At 57.2% G+C, this 16,529-nt stretch overlaps 3 protein-coding genes across 5 annotated transcripts in view; 2 read left to right on the top strand and 1 right to left on the bottom strand.

Moving 5' to 3' along the window:
- Nucleotides 1–16,529, bottom strand: part of LOC132248240 (zinc finger protein 420-like) — a 178,436-nt gene that overhangs the window by 31,966 nt on the left and 129,941 nt on the right. The window lies entirely within an intron of this gene.
- Nucleotides 1–16,529, top strand: part of LOC102564300 (zinc finger protein 420) — a 295,266-nt gene that overhangs the window by 249,147 nt on the left and 29,590 nt on the right. The window contains exons 2-3 of one of the 3 annotated variants that reach the window (XM_059721176.1): nucleotides 13,001–13,095; nucleotides 15,900–16,072. In XM_059721176.1, coding sequence (XP_059577159.1) covers nucleotides 13,050–13,095; nucleotides 15,900–16,072 — 219 coding nt within the window. In that variant the 5' untranslated portion in view covers nucleotides 13,001–13,049. Of the gene's footprint in view, nucleotides 1–12,899; nucleotides 13,096–15,899; nucleotides 16,073–16,529 lie in introns of those variants that run through there. The other 2 variants (XM_059721183.1, XM_059721178.1) reach the window with 2 other exon arrangements.
- Nucleotides 5,736–11,300, top strand: LOC109281958 (C-type lectin domain family 4 member F-like). The gene is made up of 5 exons (XM_059721283.1): nucleotides 5,736–6,672; nucleotides 6,916–7,002; nucleotides 8,797–8,948; nucleotides 9,087–9,193; nucleotides 10,767–11,300. The coding sequence occupies exons 2-5, from the start codon at nucleotides 6,987–6,989 to the stop codon at nucleotides 10,945–10,947; spliced, it is 456 nt and encodes a 151-aa protein (XP_059577266.1). The 5' UTR covers nucleotides 5,736–6,672; nucleotides 6,916–6,986; the 3' UTR covers nucleotides 10,948–11,300.

The following is a 16,529-nucleotide window of genomic DNA, read 5'->3' as shown; positions in this document are numbered from 1 at the left end:
GTCCTTAGTAAGAAGTACTCATTCTTTTGCAAAGCAGCCATGTGGCTCAGCAGAACGGAGACTTCTTCAAAGCCTCTGCTCCTCTGTATTCGGGACATAACCTGTTCCATGTCCCCCTGTCCCTGAAGAAGTTGGCCCTGCAGCACCCTGTAGATGTAGCTGCAAATGGGTGAAGCTGTACGGATGCAATGGCTCTGTGAGCACTCCATTGTTGTAGATGGTCCTGGACTGTGTGGGTTGTAGGTGAGTTGTTGTGGGGCCCCTGGAAACCAATAAATGGGGCTCCAGGAGGAAACAGTCTTCCCAGTCTCTAAGCCACTTGAACCGACTCGTGCGTAAACAAAACCGCAGCAGCACTGGCTCTACAACCCATCGCAGTACACAGCTTCACCAGTGCTCTCACTAGGCAGGCACAGGCTCTTCGTTCTCCTCTGGACAAACGACATTCGTTCCCCTCTCCCTAACCGAGCCTGCCCTGATGTCCTCCCTAGATTTCCAGGAGCGGCAGGAGAAGCACCGAGTGGCCGAAGCGGTTCAGGGAATCTGAGACTTCTGGAAGGAAAACAGCATCGTGAACGTGTCTGTCCTGGAGCAGATGGGTGAGCAGCAGCACGGGACAGACTGGGCCAGACTGATGGTCCCTCTCCCTGTATCCAGTTGCCAACAGCAGCAAGGGTGGATGCTGCAGAGGGAGAGCACTGAACATGCTCCAGCCCCTCTTCAACATCCTCCCTGACGCCCCCCAGCACTGGGTGAGACATGCCAGAGGAAACGTCTCCACCCGTTCCGTGCCACAGCTACGAGCAGATCCATCCTCCAGCCATGTGTCCAGCCCCTTGCTGCCCCTGGCTCTGCTCTCTGCCCCCACCCCTCCTGGGGCAAACAACTACACACAACCACTGCACGTTGCATGAAGAAGTCCTGTCTTTTGCTAGTTTTCAACCCGTCACCTACTCATTTCAGTGTGCCCCCTAGTTCTGGGACTTGGCGAACACCAGGCCCCTCTTCCCTTCGTTAACACCCGTCAGCATTTTACAGACCTCGATCCTATCCCCCCTCAGCCTTCTCCTTTCCAGTGGAAGAGTCCCAGCCTTTTCAGTCTTCAATTTGTTTTACCCCTGCCTGCCGCCAGCCACTGCCCTTCCATTTACTCACAAGAAGGAGCATCTTATGCTGCTGGTGGCAGTAGGGTTGGAGCATTTGCTCAGCCATGATGGTCTATGACATGTACAGGAGGCAGGGATTTGGCGTGAGCCCTGTTCTTCGACCCACTGATTAGCTGGAACAAGTGTTGAGCCAGCTTTTGAGCATTGTGTGCCTTCTTTGGGTCTCCTTTCTACTCTGGGAGGAAGTGGCCATTACCAGAGGCTGAGGAAGGGCAGGTGATGCTTGTCCAACCCGACTTCCAACTGTTCAGTGGGTTGGATAAGAGAGGCTGCTCCCAGCCCTACTGGGAGGCACGGTGGGGTCAGATGGCAGGGCCAGGAACACCATCTGTCACACACGCCGTGTCCTGGTTCGGGCATCACCTCGTGTGACCTGCTCAGGCTCACACCATGGGGCTGCCTCCTGTGAAGCCTTTCCATCCTTTCTAGGCCAGCAGCTGGTGGGTGAAATTCAGCCATTACTGGGCCTGTGCGAGGAGATCGTCTCGCCCTGCGCTGTGCTCCAAGAGCAATACCATGAGTACCAGAGGCAAGCGCTGCACTCAGGTCTGCTAGGGCAAGGGTTGAAGTGAGGGGGAAGAACTCCCCCACCCCTGAGCCAGGCCCAAGGTGAAGAGATCGAGCCCAGCAAAGTTCCCAGGATCGCCCTACGCTGAGTGGGGCTTAAGCCCCAGAAGAGCCCCTGATTCAGGACTTTTTGTCCAGAGCTCAGAAGAATTCATCCTCTTTGGGCAAAATGCCAAACGTCCCATTGGCCCTGGGCTGTGGGCACAGGAGCAAGATGTGGCTTGGGGAGCATCAGCCACTGGGCCTTCCTCCTCAAGTGGAAGCATTGGCACATTCACATAATGCTCTGCCCTGCCTAATTACCTCCAGCCTCTCCACAGAGCTAATTAGCCTGCCAGCATCACCACGCTCAGGCAGATCCCCTTACCAGTTATCCCAGCCCTTGTCCCCCCAGGGTTATTCAAGTGCAAGGGGCATCACCTTGGGACCCATCAAGCTGCAGGCAGGGCCCTGCCACTCTGTGCGCCGTACACCCAAATTGGGGGCTCACGGCAAGCTGCATCCAGGGTCCAGGTGGAAATCCGGGGCTTGCTGTTCACCTCAGGGCCCTCGTTGTAGCACCTTTGCTCTGTGACTCCACCTCATGCTCCTGACCTGAATCTTTAGGCTACCTCCTGACCAGGGTTTCCCAAGGCTCAAGCCAGGGTTCATCTTCCTCTGTAGTGGGGGCACAGCCCCTGCCTGGGATTTCTTGATCTTGTTTTAACAGCCCCTACAGCAGCAGGACATTGGCCACCACAGTCTCCCTGCTTTCCCTGTGGCAGGTTTGGGTGTGATGTCTGGTGCTGTGTCTGGTTTCATGGTAGCCTTAGATGAAGGTTTGTCTGGGCTGGTTTGGACAGGGCTGATCCTGTCCAAACCAGCAGAGGATGAAATTGACAGTTATTTCCTTTCCCTGCAGGCCCAGGCACCCAAGGAAGAAGCACCCTGGGGAATACCCTCCACAGCAGAGTGGCATATGGTCACAGCCAGGACCGGAGCGGCACGCAGCGAACCAGTACCAGCTTCTCCAGTCTGACTGGTGAACAGGTACGAGGCCCTGGCGACCCTGCAGGAGATGGAAGGGGAGGAGGACACCCTTGGGCAAGAAGAAGCACCACGTTCTTCACACTCCAAACAGATCAAGAGATCCACGATGACCCAGAGGAGGAGGCGACGAGTGCTCGTCATAGGAGACTCCATCCTGAGAGGTACGGAAGGACCCATCTGTCGCCAGGACCCCTCGGCACGAGAGGTATGCTGCCTCCCTGGAGCAAAGATTCGGGATGTGACGGAGGTAATCCAGGCCAGGATCAAGCCCACCGATTATTACCCCATGGTCCTAGTCCATGTGGGTACTAATGATGCGGCCAGGAGAACCCCCGATCACTTGATGGCGGACTACTGTGCTCTGTGCGGCGTGCTGAAGGAGTTCGGTGCCCAGGTGGTTTCTCTTCCATCCTACCAGTGACCGGACGAGGAAGACGGCAGGAGAACTGCATCAGAGAGACCAACTGGCGGCTTCGGCAGTGGTGTCTCGAGGCAGGCTTCGGCTTCCTGGACAATGACCCGCACATCACGACGAGGGACATGCTCAGCTGGGATGGGCTTCACCTGTCCCCCAAAGGTAAGCGTGTGTTTTCTTCTAGGTTGGCGGATCTCCTCCGGCGGGCTTTAAACTAGGCTCGTCGGGGGGAGGGGAGTATGAGGGCAGGGGAAGCTGTGGACCACCAAACCATGTGGCACCCACAAGGACAGCCCAGCCTGAAGAAGGAGAACATTGGGAACCTGAAAGCCATGGGGAGGCCAGCACAACAGAACAGGTAAGGAACAAGAAGGTAAGAAACAATGGGCCCCTTGGGACTCGGAGCGGGGGGGCAGCAAAGGCGCCAGTCGCAGGGCTCAAGTGCCTATATACTAATGCTAGGAGCATGGGGAACAAGCAGGATGAACTAGCGCTCCTGCTTGCACTAAACACCTATGACTTAGTGGGGCTAACAGAGACCTGGTGGGATTCATCCCACGACTGGGCGGTACATATTGAGGGCTATAGATTGTACAGAAAGGACAGGTCGGGGAAGAAAGGTGGGGGGGGGTTGCACTTTATGTCAGTGAGCAATACACATCAACCCTCATCAAGACAAAATCCGAGGCTGAGGAAGTAGAGGGATTGTGGGTTAGGCTACATGGGGGGCAAGGAGAAAGGGATTTGGTGGTAGGGGTCTGTTACAGACCCCCACACCAAGGGGAAGAAATAGATGCGGGGCTCCTGAGGCAACTCTCGGAGACCATAAAAGCTAAAGAGGCGGTAGTCATGGGGGACCTAAACTACCCGGACATCTGCTGGGAGACGCAGACAGCAAGGTCCCATCGCTCACACAGGTTTCTAACCTGTGTACAGGACCTCCACCTGACACAGGAGGTGCATGGTCCCACTAGGGGGAATGCCATACTGGATCTGGTATTGGCAACAGGGGATGACATGATAGGGGACCTCCAGATCGGTAGCTATCTGGGAGACAGTGATCACCTTATAATAGAATTCAACATAAGACGGCGAGTGGGTAAGGTAACTAGTAGGGTGAAAGTGCTAGACTTTAGGAAAGCTGATCTCATTGCACTCAGGCGATTAGTCAAGGAAGCACTGCAGAGTAGGAGTTTTGATGGGATGGGTGCCCAAGAAGGGTGGTTGTGCCTAAAGGAAACGATCCTTTGGGCAGAAAGCAAGACGATCCCCGAGCGAGGCAAAAGAGGGAAAGGGGCCAGGAGGCTTCCGTGGCTGACCAGAGAAATCCAGGGCAGCCTAAGGGCCAAAAGGGGAGCACATAAAAAGTGGAAACAGGGTGAGATCACTAAAGATGAATATACCTCCTCTGCTCGTGCTTGTAGGGAGGCAGTTAGGCGGGCCAAAGCTACCATGGAGCTGAGGATGGCAACCCAAGTAAAGGACAACAAGAAATTGTTTTTTAGATATATAGGGAGTAAAAGGAAGGCCCAGGGAGGAATAGGACCCCTGCTAAATGGGCAGAAGCAATTGGTGACAGACAGGGGGGACAAGGCTGAACTCCTCAACGAGTTCTTTGCCTCAGTGTTCCTAAGCGAGGGGCACGACAAGTCTCTCACTGGGGTTGTGGAGAGGCAGCAGCAAGGCGCCAGACTGCCATGCGTAGATCCTGAGGTGGTGCAGAGTCACTTGGAAGAACTGGATGCCTTTAAGTCGGCAGGCCCGGATGGGCTCCATCCGAGGGTGCTGAAGGCACTGGCCGACGTCATTGCAGAGCCACTGGCGGGAATATTCGAATGCTCGTGGCGCACGGGCCAAGTCCCGGAGGACTGGAAAAGGGCTAACGTGGTCCCCATTTTCAAAAAGGGGAGGAAGGAGGACCCGGGCAACTATAGGCCGGTCAGTCTCACCTCCATCCTTGGTAAAGTATTTGAAAAAATTATCAAGGCTCACATTTGTGAGAGCCCGGCAGGACAAATTATGCTGAGGGGAAACCAGCATGGGTTTGTGGCGGGCAGATCGTGCCTGACCAACCTAGTCTCTTTCTATGACCAGGTTACGAAACGCCTGGACACAGGAGGAGGGGTGGATGTCGTATACTTAGACTTCAGGAAGGCCTTCGATACGGTATCCCACCCCATACTGGTGAACAAGTTAAGAGGCTGTGATGTGGATGACTACACAGTTCGGTGGGTGGCGAATTGGCTAGAGGGTCGCACCCAAAGAGTCGTGGTGGATGGGTCAGTCTCGACCTGGAAGGGTGTGGGCAGTGGGGTCCCGCAGGGTTCGGTCCTTGGACCGATACTCTTTAATGTCTTCATCAGCGACTTGGACGTGGGAGTGAAATGTACTCTGTCCAAGTTTGCAGATGACACAAAGCTATGGGGAGAAGTGGATGCGCCGGAGGGCAGGGAACAGCTGCAGGCAGACCTGGATAGGCTGCACAAGTGGGCAGAAAACAACAGGATGCAGTTCAACAAGGAGAAATGCAAAGTGCTGCACCTAGGGAGGAAAAATGTCCAGCACACCTACAGCCTAGGGAATGACCTGCTGGGTGGCACGGAGGTGGAAAGGGATCTTGGAGTCCTAGTGGATTCCAAGATGAACATGAGCCGGCAGTGTGACGAAGCCATCAGAAAAGCCAATGGCACTTTATCGTGCATCAGCAGATGCATGACGAATAGGTCCAGGGAGGTGATACTTCCCCTCTATAGGGCGCTGGTTAGACCGCAGTTGGAGTACTGCGTGCAATTCTGGGCGCCGCACTTCAAGAAGGATGTGGATAACCTGGAGAGGGTACAGCGAAGGGCAACTCGTATGGTCAAGGGCCTGCAGACCAAGCCCTACGAGGAGAGACTAGAGAAACTGGACCTTTTCAGCCTCCGCAAGAGAAGGTTGAGAGGCGACCTTGTAGCTGCCTATAAGTTCATCACGGGGGCACAGAAGGGAATTGGTGAGGATTTATTCACCAAGGTGCCCCCGAGGGTTAGAAGAAACAATGGCCACAAGCTAGTAGAGAGCAGATTTAGACTGGACATTAGGAAGAACTTCTTCACAGTTCGAGTGGCCAAGGTCTGGAACGGGCTCCCAAGGGAGGTGGTGCTCTCCCCTACCCTGGGGGTTTTCAAGAGGAGGTTAGATGAGTATCTAGCTGGGGTCATCTAGACCCAGCACTCTTTCCTGCCTATGCAGGGGGTCGGACTTGATGATCTATTGAGGTCCCTTCCAACCCTAACATCTATGAATCTATGAATCTATGATCCTGTCTGAGGCAGGCCTTGGAGTAGATGTGACCCTGCAGGTCCCTTCCAACCTCGACTTCTCTATGATGTCTATGATCACCCCTAGATTTCCAGGAGCCGCGGGAGAAGCACCAAGTGGCTGAAGCGGTTCAGGGAATCTGGGACTTCTGGAAGCAAAATAGCACCTTGAACAAGCCCGACCTGGATCAGACAGGTGAGCAGCAGCATGGGACCCTGTCTGCCACCAGCCCCTGCCCATACGCCCCCTCCAACTGGACTGTAGCAGTGAGCACAAGGGTGGCGTCCCTGGGAGGGATCAGACTGCAGTGCCGGGAGCATCTTTTCTCCTGTGCTCTGGGTCAAGCATGTTCCACCTGGGTTTGGGCATCACCTTGTGCGACCTGCCAGGTCCAGCCCCATGTACCAACCTCCCATTCACCTTTTCCCTGCTCTCTAGATCAGCCGCTGGTGGGCAAAATTGAGCCCTTACAGGTCCTTTGGGAAGAGGTCATCACCCCTTGTGCTGTGATGAAGAACCAGTTCAGTAAGTACCAGAAGCAAAAGCTGCAGAGATAGTTGATGTTGGAAGGACCTAACATACGGAGCGGAAGGAGTGTTCCCGTCCTGCTAAAGGCCGGGATTGAGACACCAACATCCAGCATTTCCCAGGGCAGTCGCACATTGACGGGATCGTTGAGCACAGCAGGATTTTTTTTGTCCAGGATTTGAAACTGCTGCCCTCTGTGATGGGGGAACAGCCAGCCCTGCCTGAGCCTGGGGCATGGGTGTGGGGTCACCAGCTGTGCTGAGATGATATGGAGGGGACGGAGGAAGCCATGGGAAGAGCTGGCCCCACCCAAGGTTTATCTGCACCTCAGAATTCATCCTGAGTAAGTCACTGGGTGACTTTTAAGTGGATTGCCTCTTCCCAATTCATTCAAGGGTCAGATATTAGGTTTCTGGGACAAGAATGTCTATACACAGAGCTAATCAGGGAGCTAATAATGAGAAACAACTCATCAGGAATGACTCCATGTGGACAGGCGCTATTCTTAGTGGAAGGCACATGATTGACATTTGATTTCAACCCCCACATGAGTGGCCTTAGATATGAGCAGATCCAGGATTTTGAAAAGGGGGTGCGGGCGGTGTGGTGCAGCATCACATATAACAACATCTTCCTTTCCCATTAAAAGGAAACTAGAAGCCTTGCTACAAAGCTAGGGGCCTAGGGCTAAATTATATAGTTTAAGACTGAAGCAAATATATATATATATATATTTGACATTATTGGAATACACATTACTTTGCTAAATGAGATATAGAAACACATAACAAATGAGGCAAAAATACTCAAAAGTTGTTGTTTCATTACTTCTGTCATCATGAGAATTAAATGTGCATCTCTCAGATCCATAAAACTAAATCTCAGCTTCTTGAGCATCTTCAGAGCACATCCAATGTGTCCCCCAAAGTTCCTGCCATGCCTGAATTCATGTTTCTAGCTGGAGTTAGAAACAGGCTGCAGGGCTGTGAGGTAGGAGCAACCTGAGCAGGAATAGTCAGCCAGCGGCAGAATTGTCGGAAAAAGGCTAGCTGGACCAGTACATCAAGACCATTAAAAAAAGGAAGGAGAGAGGGTCATTAACACTTATGGAATGAGGAGTTTAGAAGACAACAAGTAGATTATGATGAGCCATGAAGTGAAGTGACTCCCCCAGCACTGCCTGGATAGAAATGCCACTGCCACTCCTAGGCACTTGGCTTAAAGTTTGGGTGGAGCAGGAATCAAAGGCGGATGTGACTGCACTGCTCCCCCGCCCCCTGGCCCCAGGCTTTTGCTAGATGCTCAGGAGCAGATAGTGAAAACCCAGAATTATCATAAGAACTGCCATGTCCTGGGTCAGACCTTGGCCCCCTTGCCCAGTCTCCTGTGTCGCACAGCAGCAGAGAGCAGAGGCTGGAAGGGAGAGTGAACAGGACTTGAGGGTTTATTCTGCCACTGTTCCTGTCTCACTTTCAGCCTCCAGCATTTGAAGGTCTATCCCAGACCTTGTCCCCTTGTGATGAGATCCATGCAAGGCCTCAACCAGGGATGACACCTTGAGGCCCATCAGAAGCTGGAGCCAGCACCGTGACACTGTGGGCACTGCACATGCACACGCTGGGTCTGCAGTCACCAGCACCTGGTTTCAGGTGGAGCTGAGAGTGTCGGTGTTCACCACTCAGCCCTGGGTGTAGCACTGGAAACCGTGCACCCCTGTCTGTGCACGTGGGGGTGCAGCGCCTTCACTTTGTGATGCTATCTCATGCTTCTGTCTAAAACATTTCCTTCCAGGAAACGTCGTGACCAAGCTTTCCCAAGGCTGGAGACATCACGGAGGGAACCTCTACTACTTTTCAAAGGAGAAAAGTTCCTGGGAGGAGGCCGAGTGCTTTTGCGTGTCCCAGAACTTGCACCTGAGTGCTGTCCTCTCCCAGGAAGAGCAGGCGAGTGCAGGGATGTCTCAGGGACTTCCCTAACTGCAGCACAACAGCCTTCCTGCCAAGCCCTTCTCTGCCACGGCAGTGAGGACATTGCTGCCGTGTAGCAGGGGTGACATTAATGCTGCTATTTGTGTCTGGTAGGAGTATCTTGCCATGCAACTCAGAGGTGCAGATCACTGGATCGGGCTGAGTGACCATGAGGCAGTAGGCTCCTGGCGCTGGGTGGATGGCTCCAAGTACACGGAGGGGTAACGACACTGGGACACTCTGGCCTGGGTGGAGCCTCTTGGAAATTTCTGCTGGCTTCAGAGCATAATCTTGGGCTGGAAGAGCCCTCAGGAGACCTCTAGTTCATGTCCCTGCTCCAGGCAGGGCCTCCCAGTCTGCACCGCCCCACACAAGGGTTTGTCTGACCGACTTCCCCAGACAGAGATTTCCCCCCTCTCCAGGGACCTGCTTTTGTGCTGAACACCCTCAGAGCTGGAAAGGTCTCCCTAAGCTCCCACCCAGTTCTGCCAGCCTTTCCTCGCAGGTCAGGTTTTCTAGACCTCTGATCCCTTTGGTTGTTCTGCTGGTGTCCCTCCGTGGCGTCTTTGTGTTTCTTGAACTGTTCCCCATCACAGGCTTCCAGGACCTCTGCACTTATCTAGAGACCAGTTTTGCAAAGATGAATGGGCTCCAGCGTGACATGGTCCTAGCTCCTCACTCAGTAATGGTTGGAGCAGAAGAGGACAGGGGACTATTTTTTGTCCTGTTCACAGCCAGAAGGCTTCAGAGCTTAGGGCTGTCGAAGGTCTGACGGCTGGTGGTGGAATCGGGGGTCCGGTGCTGGTGCTGGTGCTGCTGCACCGCTCCGGACAGTTGGCGTTGAAGGAGAAAAATTATCAGGGGCCGCCGCTTGTGTCTGGGCGGCTGGGCTCCTGAGGTATATCAAAAAATTACGTAGGACAAATAAAAAGAAAACAGGGTGTGCACGGAAAAGGGGTTGTGCATGTAGCTCTTGAGATGGTGGAGGTGTGGACAAGGAGAAGTGAGGCCCACGACTCCCCTGGCAATGGGGAAAGGGAAAGGTCCTGGTTGGGGAGGTTTGTGCCCCTGCCGGATGGGGGAAGGAGGAGGAGGTGCACATGGGGTGCGTCTGCAGCATGGCAGCACAGCACTCAGCCTTGCTGATGAGGAAATGAGCCCTGGCTACCCACTCTCGCCCCTTGGGCATCCACACCACAGTGCAAAGGGGGCACCTGGGGCTTTCCAAGCCGGGCTCTGGGGTGCAGGTGTGAAGGAGAGTGCTAGGGTGACACCCCACCTGCATTGTCTCCTGGCTGATGTGGGTGGACAGAGCTTATGGTACCAGGATGCAGAGAAGCCGTAGTGACCGTGGTGAGGAGGAGGCAGCAGAGGAGGCTCTCAGAGCTGCAGGCACAGGGGAGCGGGGGGCATCATAGGCTGCCCCTGACATAGCTGGGGAGGGGAGGGCCCTGGATGCCACATCCTATTCTACCTCTTGGGTGTGCAAGTGGGCTTGGGCACCCAGGTACCGTTTCCTTGTCCCGTTTCAATCCCTGGAAAACTGATAATGCAAAAGGTGGGTGGGTCCTGTTACTCCTCACTGCTTTTTGGTGACTGAAGGGTGACATGGTCTTACATACTAGATGCACTCAGGGGTTTTCAGGACATGAACAGGGTAGCACAGAAGCACACCTAAAACGGGAAACACAAGCTGGCCCTAGGAGTCTGCAGCAGCCTTTGCCTATAGAAGAACAGACGCCTTGTCAGGGGCACCTACACTGGCCAGTCAGCAGGAAATGTCCTTTTCTCTAGGTTTTGGACAGAAAGCCAGGCAGACAACTGGGATCAGGGAGTTGGAGGGACAGAAGACTACGTTCACCTGGACCACATTATGAAAGATGGAACGATGCCAACTGCACCCTGCAGCACCGGTGGATCTGTAAGGCGGCCCTGGGGTAGGCCACTGTTCTCCCAGGGAAGCCACACGCGGTAGCCTGGGACCGTAGAATAAGCATCTGTAAAGCAAGCTCGCTCAGAATAGGTTAAGACAAGTTCAGATAAGTGCTTTTTGGGCATCACTAGTAGCAGTTAAGAGCAACAGCCGGTGTTCTGCTTTGTGATAAGAGCTGAATTGCACGTAGTCGGCTAGCAGCCTAGGATCCCCAAACCGCGGGCATGCAGATCCACAGAGCCAGGCCCCCCTGCACCAACACCGACTGTGCGACAAAACAACAGAATTGGCCGGTTATCACCTCGAGCCCCTGCTTGCACGCGTCCCCAGACTGCCAATAAAGGCAGTCAGCGCATATTTAATAAAACAGGCCTCACAGAAAAGTTGGGTGTCAACTGAGCGTGTCCCGACGTCTCTTCCCCAGCCTTACAGCGTGTGTGCCGACGCCCCCTCCCCGCCCGTTCTACAGCATGTGTCCCAACACCCCTCCCTACCCCGTCCTACAGCATGTGTCCCGACACCATCCCCAAGCCATCCTACGGAGCGTGTCCCGATGCCCCCTCCCTGCCCATCCTACAGCATGTCTCCCGACACCCTTCCCCCTGTCCTACAGCGCATGTCCCAACGGCCCACCCAACCCGTCCTACAGCACGTCCCGAGGCACCCTCCCCGCCCATCCTACAGCGCGTGTCCCATCGCCCCTTCCAGCCCCATCATACGAGTGTCCCAACGCCCTGCCCCGCCCCGTCCTACAGTGCATGTCCCGACACCCTGCCCCGCCCCGTCCTACAGTGCGTGTCCCGACGCCCCCTCCCCGTTCCCACAGTGCGTCCTGACGTCTCCTCCCCGCCTGTCCCACAGTGCGTGTCCCGAGGCCCCCTCCCCGCATCATACAACACATCTCTCAATGCCCCCCACACCGTCCTACAGCGCACGTCCCAATGCCCCTCCCGCCTCGTCCTACAGTGTGTGTCCCGACGCCCCCTCCCCCATCTTACATGTGGCCCAACGCCCCTCCCCGCCCCGTCCTACAGCGTCTCCTGACGTCACTCCCCGCCCCGTCCTACAGCGTCTCCTGACGTCACTCCCCGCCCCGTCCTACAGCGTGTCCCGACGTCACTCCCCGCCCCGTCCTACAGCGTGTCCCGACACCCTGCCCCGCCCCGTCCTACAGCGCGTGTCCCGACGCCCCCTCCCCCCATCCACCAGCGCGTGTCCCGACGGCTCCTTTCCCCATGCCTGCCACCACGTGCCCCTACACAACCCCTTCAATTCCCGGTACTCCCCCCACCCCCTGCCCTTCCTTGTGTATCTCCCCTCCTGCCGCCCTCTCCACTCCCCCGAAACAGGCAGATTTCCCTCTGCACCGCCCCGGCTGCAGCCATGACGGCGGTAACCCGCCCCTAAGCAGCACGTCCGTACCCTGCCTTGTAATTCCTCCCGCGCCTGCGCTCCCTTCCCACCCTTGCCAAAGATCACCCCTCGCACCCCGGGCATTTTGTGTCCCCCCGCCCCCCACAACCTCCCAGCTCTTCCAAAAAGGCCGTGCTTTCCACTGCCCCGCAGGACAAGGACCGCCCCCCCGCCCTCACTCCCGTGGCACCATCCCCGGCCCCGCCGCTGCGACGCAGGCGCGGCTCGGGGCACGAAAGGGTTAACGTGGGGGGGCCTGCAGCAGGCGTGACACGCCGCCGAGCTGAGTGACGTCACGTGCGACGCGCGCAGGAGGAGGCGGGGCAGCGGCAGAGGCGGGGCCGCGGGTTGGGCTCAGCTCCCAGGAGCCCCCGCGGCGGGGCAGGGGGTGGGTGGCGGCGGCGCCCGGTGAGGTGCAGGGTGCGGGCCCCGGGGGGCGGGGCTGTGAGTGCGGGCACCCACGAGGGGGGCGGGGCTTGCGTGTGCGGGGACTGGGGGGGGGCTGCTCCCCCTCCAAATGCGGGCGGGGCCGTGTGTCCTGCGGGACGGGGAGGGGAGGGGAGAGGAGGGGCCGCGCTGGGGGGTTGGGCTACAGGCCCCGTGGGGGGGGCGGGGCGCATCCGTGCCCTATGATGGCCGCCCCGCCCCCCGCTCCGCGGTGACGCGCTGGTGTCGCCCCCAGGTGCGGTGCGGTGCGGTGCGGTGCGGGGGTCGGTGATCAGCGGGGAGCGATGGAAACAAGGCCGGGGCCCCCCTGCGCCCCCCGCCAGCAGCCAGGTGAGGGCGGAGGTGTGGGTGCGGGTGCGGCCGTCCTGGGCCGGGGGACGCGCTGCGGGGCGGGCCTGTCCCAGCCACGGGGCTGCGGGGTTGGTGCGCGCGGGCTGGGCCGGGCCGGGCCGGGACACACGGGATGCCTGGGCGGGCAGCTCCCGGGCCCCGACCCCATCTCTCCCTGCACGGCGCGGACACGCGGCGCCTTCCGTGGGCCTGTCGTGCTGCCACGGTCGCAGCCCGTGCCGTCCTGCACGTCCCAGCCGCCAGCGCTCGCTGCCCGTCCTCGTCCCCGTGTCCCCGACACGGGGCTGGTGCACGGCACGGCACGGGAGAGGAGACCTGGTTCGTTCATAGTTTCAGCCTCCTCGTAGAGACCCCCAGGGTAGGGGCCAGCTCCACTCCCCTGGGAAGTTGGTTGCAGATCCTAGCTGTCCTGGCTGAGAAGCAGCGCCTCCTGATGTCGAGCCTGAGCCTAGCCTTGGTCAACGTATGGCCGTTATTCCTAGTTACTCCTGGTAGTGCTCGGGGGAACAGGGACTCTCCTGTTCCCCACTGGTCCCACCTTGGCCAGTTTGTAGACGACCACTACATGCCTCCTCAGCCTTCTCCTGTGGGGGCTGAGCAGGTTCAGGTCCCGTCGCCTCTCCTCGTAGGGCCTGCCCTGCTGCCCCTGACCATGGGGGCGGCCTCCTCTGGCCCCTCTCCATGCCGCCCACATCCCTCCTGAAGTGCGGTGCCCAGAACTGGACGCAGTACTCCACCTGCACCTGACCAGTGCTGCATAGAGGGGGAGGATCACCTCCTTGGCCCTGCTTGAGATGCATCTGTGGATGCATGACATGGTACGGTTGGCCTTCCTGACCGCGTCCCCACGCTGCCGGCCCATGTTCGTCTTGCCCGCAATAATGACTCCAAGATCCTTTCCTGCCTCTGCACTGACGAGAAAGGAGTTCCCCAGCCTGTAGGTGTGCTGCTGGTTCTTCCTCCCCAGGTGCAGCACCTTGCACTTGTCAGTGTTGAAACCCAGCCTGTTCTTATCTGCCCATCCCTGTAACCTGTCCAGGTACCATTGCAGCCTGTTACTCCCTTCTAGCGTGCCCACTTCCCCCCACATCTTAGTGTCATCTACGAATTTGAACAGGGTGCTTTTTACCCCCTCGTCCAAGTCGCTGATGAAGATGTTGAACAGCGCAGGCCCGAGGACCGAGCCCTGGGGGACCCACTGCCCACGTGCCTCCAGGTCGAATAGGACCTGTCCACCACCGCCCTCTGGGTGCGGCCCTCCAGCCAATTAGTGACCCGTCTGACTCTGTAGGTTTGGCCTCTGTCCTGATGCAGACTCCCCTGAACCGGAGCAGACCTGGGAGCTGCCTGCAGATGAAAGCTGCTCAGGCTGGTGGCCCAGACGAGGCTCGATCCCAGGGACAGGGAAGGGGCGGTGGGTCTCCACTCTCCAGCAGCATGAGCACCGTCCCTTGGTGCAGAAATCTCCTTTCCACAACCTGGTGGTGGGGTCAGTGCTCCACAGATCAGCGGTTCTTGTTCCCCTGGTGCCCCTGCAATCATTTCACGGCCCAGGAGCAGACCAAATTTGCATTTCCCCTCCCCTGCCCTTAGCATGTGGATCTGATATGGCCCCAGCATCGCTCGAGCTGCTTTCCCAGGGAGCGATGTCCCTGCAGGCTCTGTCGTGGTGCTGTGATCACCTCCCCACGCTGGGACAGAGTTACAGGGGCTCATCTCCAGCCTCATGCCTGTGGAGGTGTATTAGCAATGTGCGGGCCGGGGGCGACCCGGACCCGTCTTTGCGCACACGGGCTGCGGCCAGCAGCCCGGGCACGCAGGGCTGGAGAAAACCACGGGGCGGTTTGGTACGCGCGAGCTAGAATTAGTTATGGAGGCGTAGTGGTTGATTGAAAGATTATTTACTTACACCGAAGATGGTTGTGGTGCAGGCAGAAAACCTGCTTGAGTTACAGTTGTAGATAGAAAAGAAGAGAGGCGGACTAGAGTTCCTTCCCGTGAACACTCTTCTAGCCCATCCGGTTGGAGGCTCTAAACCACGAGCCCGTTATCGCAACCGGAGAAAGTACATACGGTAAAGAGCTCTGAATACACTCACTCACATGACGTTTGCTAGGCTCCGTGGATCCTTTTTGCGCGCAGGGAAGAAGGATATGTCGGGATTGTGCTCGGTGATGGGGAGAGGCTAGAGGCTGATCAGACCTCTGTCGCCTGCTTGAAATGCGTTGGGTCCGTGAGGATCCGCAGCGCTTAGAGATCTTCACACAGCGTGAAGTCTCCTCCTCCTGGTGTTCATGGAGTCCTCCAACTTGGGCGGAAACCACACAAGCTTTTTATACGGCTAGCAAGCCAATCACTAGCCGCCACGTGTGAATAATTTAGAACTAGCCAATGGTGGGGCACAAATTTGAATACGAATGGCGGGAACTCCTTGCAACGTGCATCTCTGTGCTGCAACAAAGAAATGCACCCTGCAAAGCTACAAAACGGCGGGAACTTCTTTGTACCTGGGGTTCTCTTTTGCAGCGGAAAACGCCACCGTGCAAAGAAGCTGCAATTTGGCGGGAAATAATTCAGTGGTGCCAAAGCGCACACAAAACAAAAATCACAACTTTGGGTTGTGACAAGCAAGAGCTGCAGGATTCTGAGTCTTCCTTCTCTCCCCTCTTCCACACACTGTGGCCTCCGTCTCCTCAGTCCCAGGCCAGCACAGGAGACTGGCAGGGCTTTCCCCGTGCCAGCAGCACCAGGGCTCATGTGTGCCCTCCCTTCCCCTCCCACAGGTGCTGGGACCCTGCAGACAGCTGAGCAGCAGCCTGCTGAGGAGGGGCCGGTGATCCTGGAGCTGCAGAGGATGTGCGCAGGGAGCCTGGAGGAGAGGAGCTCCCTGACCCCTGAGCCAGGCCAAGTGCAGAAGGGGCAGGGCAGGCCTCCAAAGCAGGAGGAGAGCTCGGAGGTGAGCAGGGCACCCGGTTCACTTGTGATGGGGAGTACAGGTGGGGCAGAGCGCAGGAGGAGCCCGGGGTGCTGTAATGAATTTGGGGAGCAGAGAGACCTGAAGAGCACGAAGGCTGCATCCCTAACTACATTAGCAGGAGCTGCCTCCCAAGTGCAGATACCAGGGGTGCTGGCATGGGCAGGCCGGGTTACAGTGCGTGGAGCTGGGGCTCCCTGCCTGAGAACGTGCTGCCCAGGCTGCCTCAAAGGACCAAGCAAATAGCGCAAGATGAACTGGCCTAAAGCCAGCACCTGAACTCCTGTATCCGTGGCTGCATCCACATCACATGTCAGCTGGAGACTGGGGAGTTGTGTCCCCTTACCTGTCATGGCTAAGATTGCAATTCGTGGTAGTACCCAGTGATTGCAGACAGGGCTGTGGGGGTGGGGAGCAGCTGGCGCAGGAGACACTGATG

Source organism: Alligator mississippiensis, chromosome 2 (assembly GCF_030867095.1).
Source record: "Alligator mississippiensis isolate rAllMis1 chromosome 2, rAllMis1, whole genome shotgun sequence".
Lineage (NCBI taxonomy): Eukaryota > Metazoa > Chordata > Crocodylia > Alligatoridae > Alligator > Alligator mississippiensis.
This window is presented reverse-complemented; position numbering and strand designations above follow the sequence as displayed.

Excerpts from the sequence above, each read along its gene's own strand:
- LOC109281958 (XM_059721283.1), top strand. Across the intron at positions 8,949-9,086 it reads TCCTCTCCCAGGAAGAGCAG|GAGTATCTTGCCATGCAACT; the intron begins GCGAGTGCAGGG and ends TGTGTCTGGTAG. Across the intron at positions 9,194-10,766 it reads GGCTCCAAGTACACGGAGGG|GTTTTGGACAGAAAGCCAGG; the intron begins GTAACGACACTG and ends CCTTTTCTCTAG.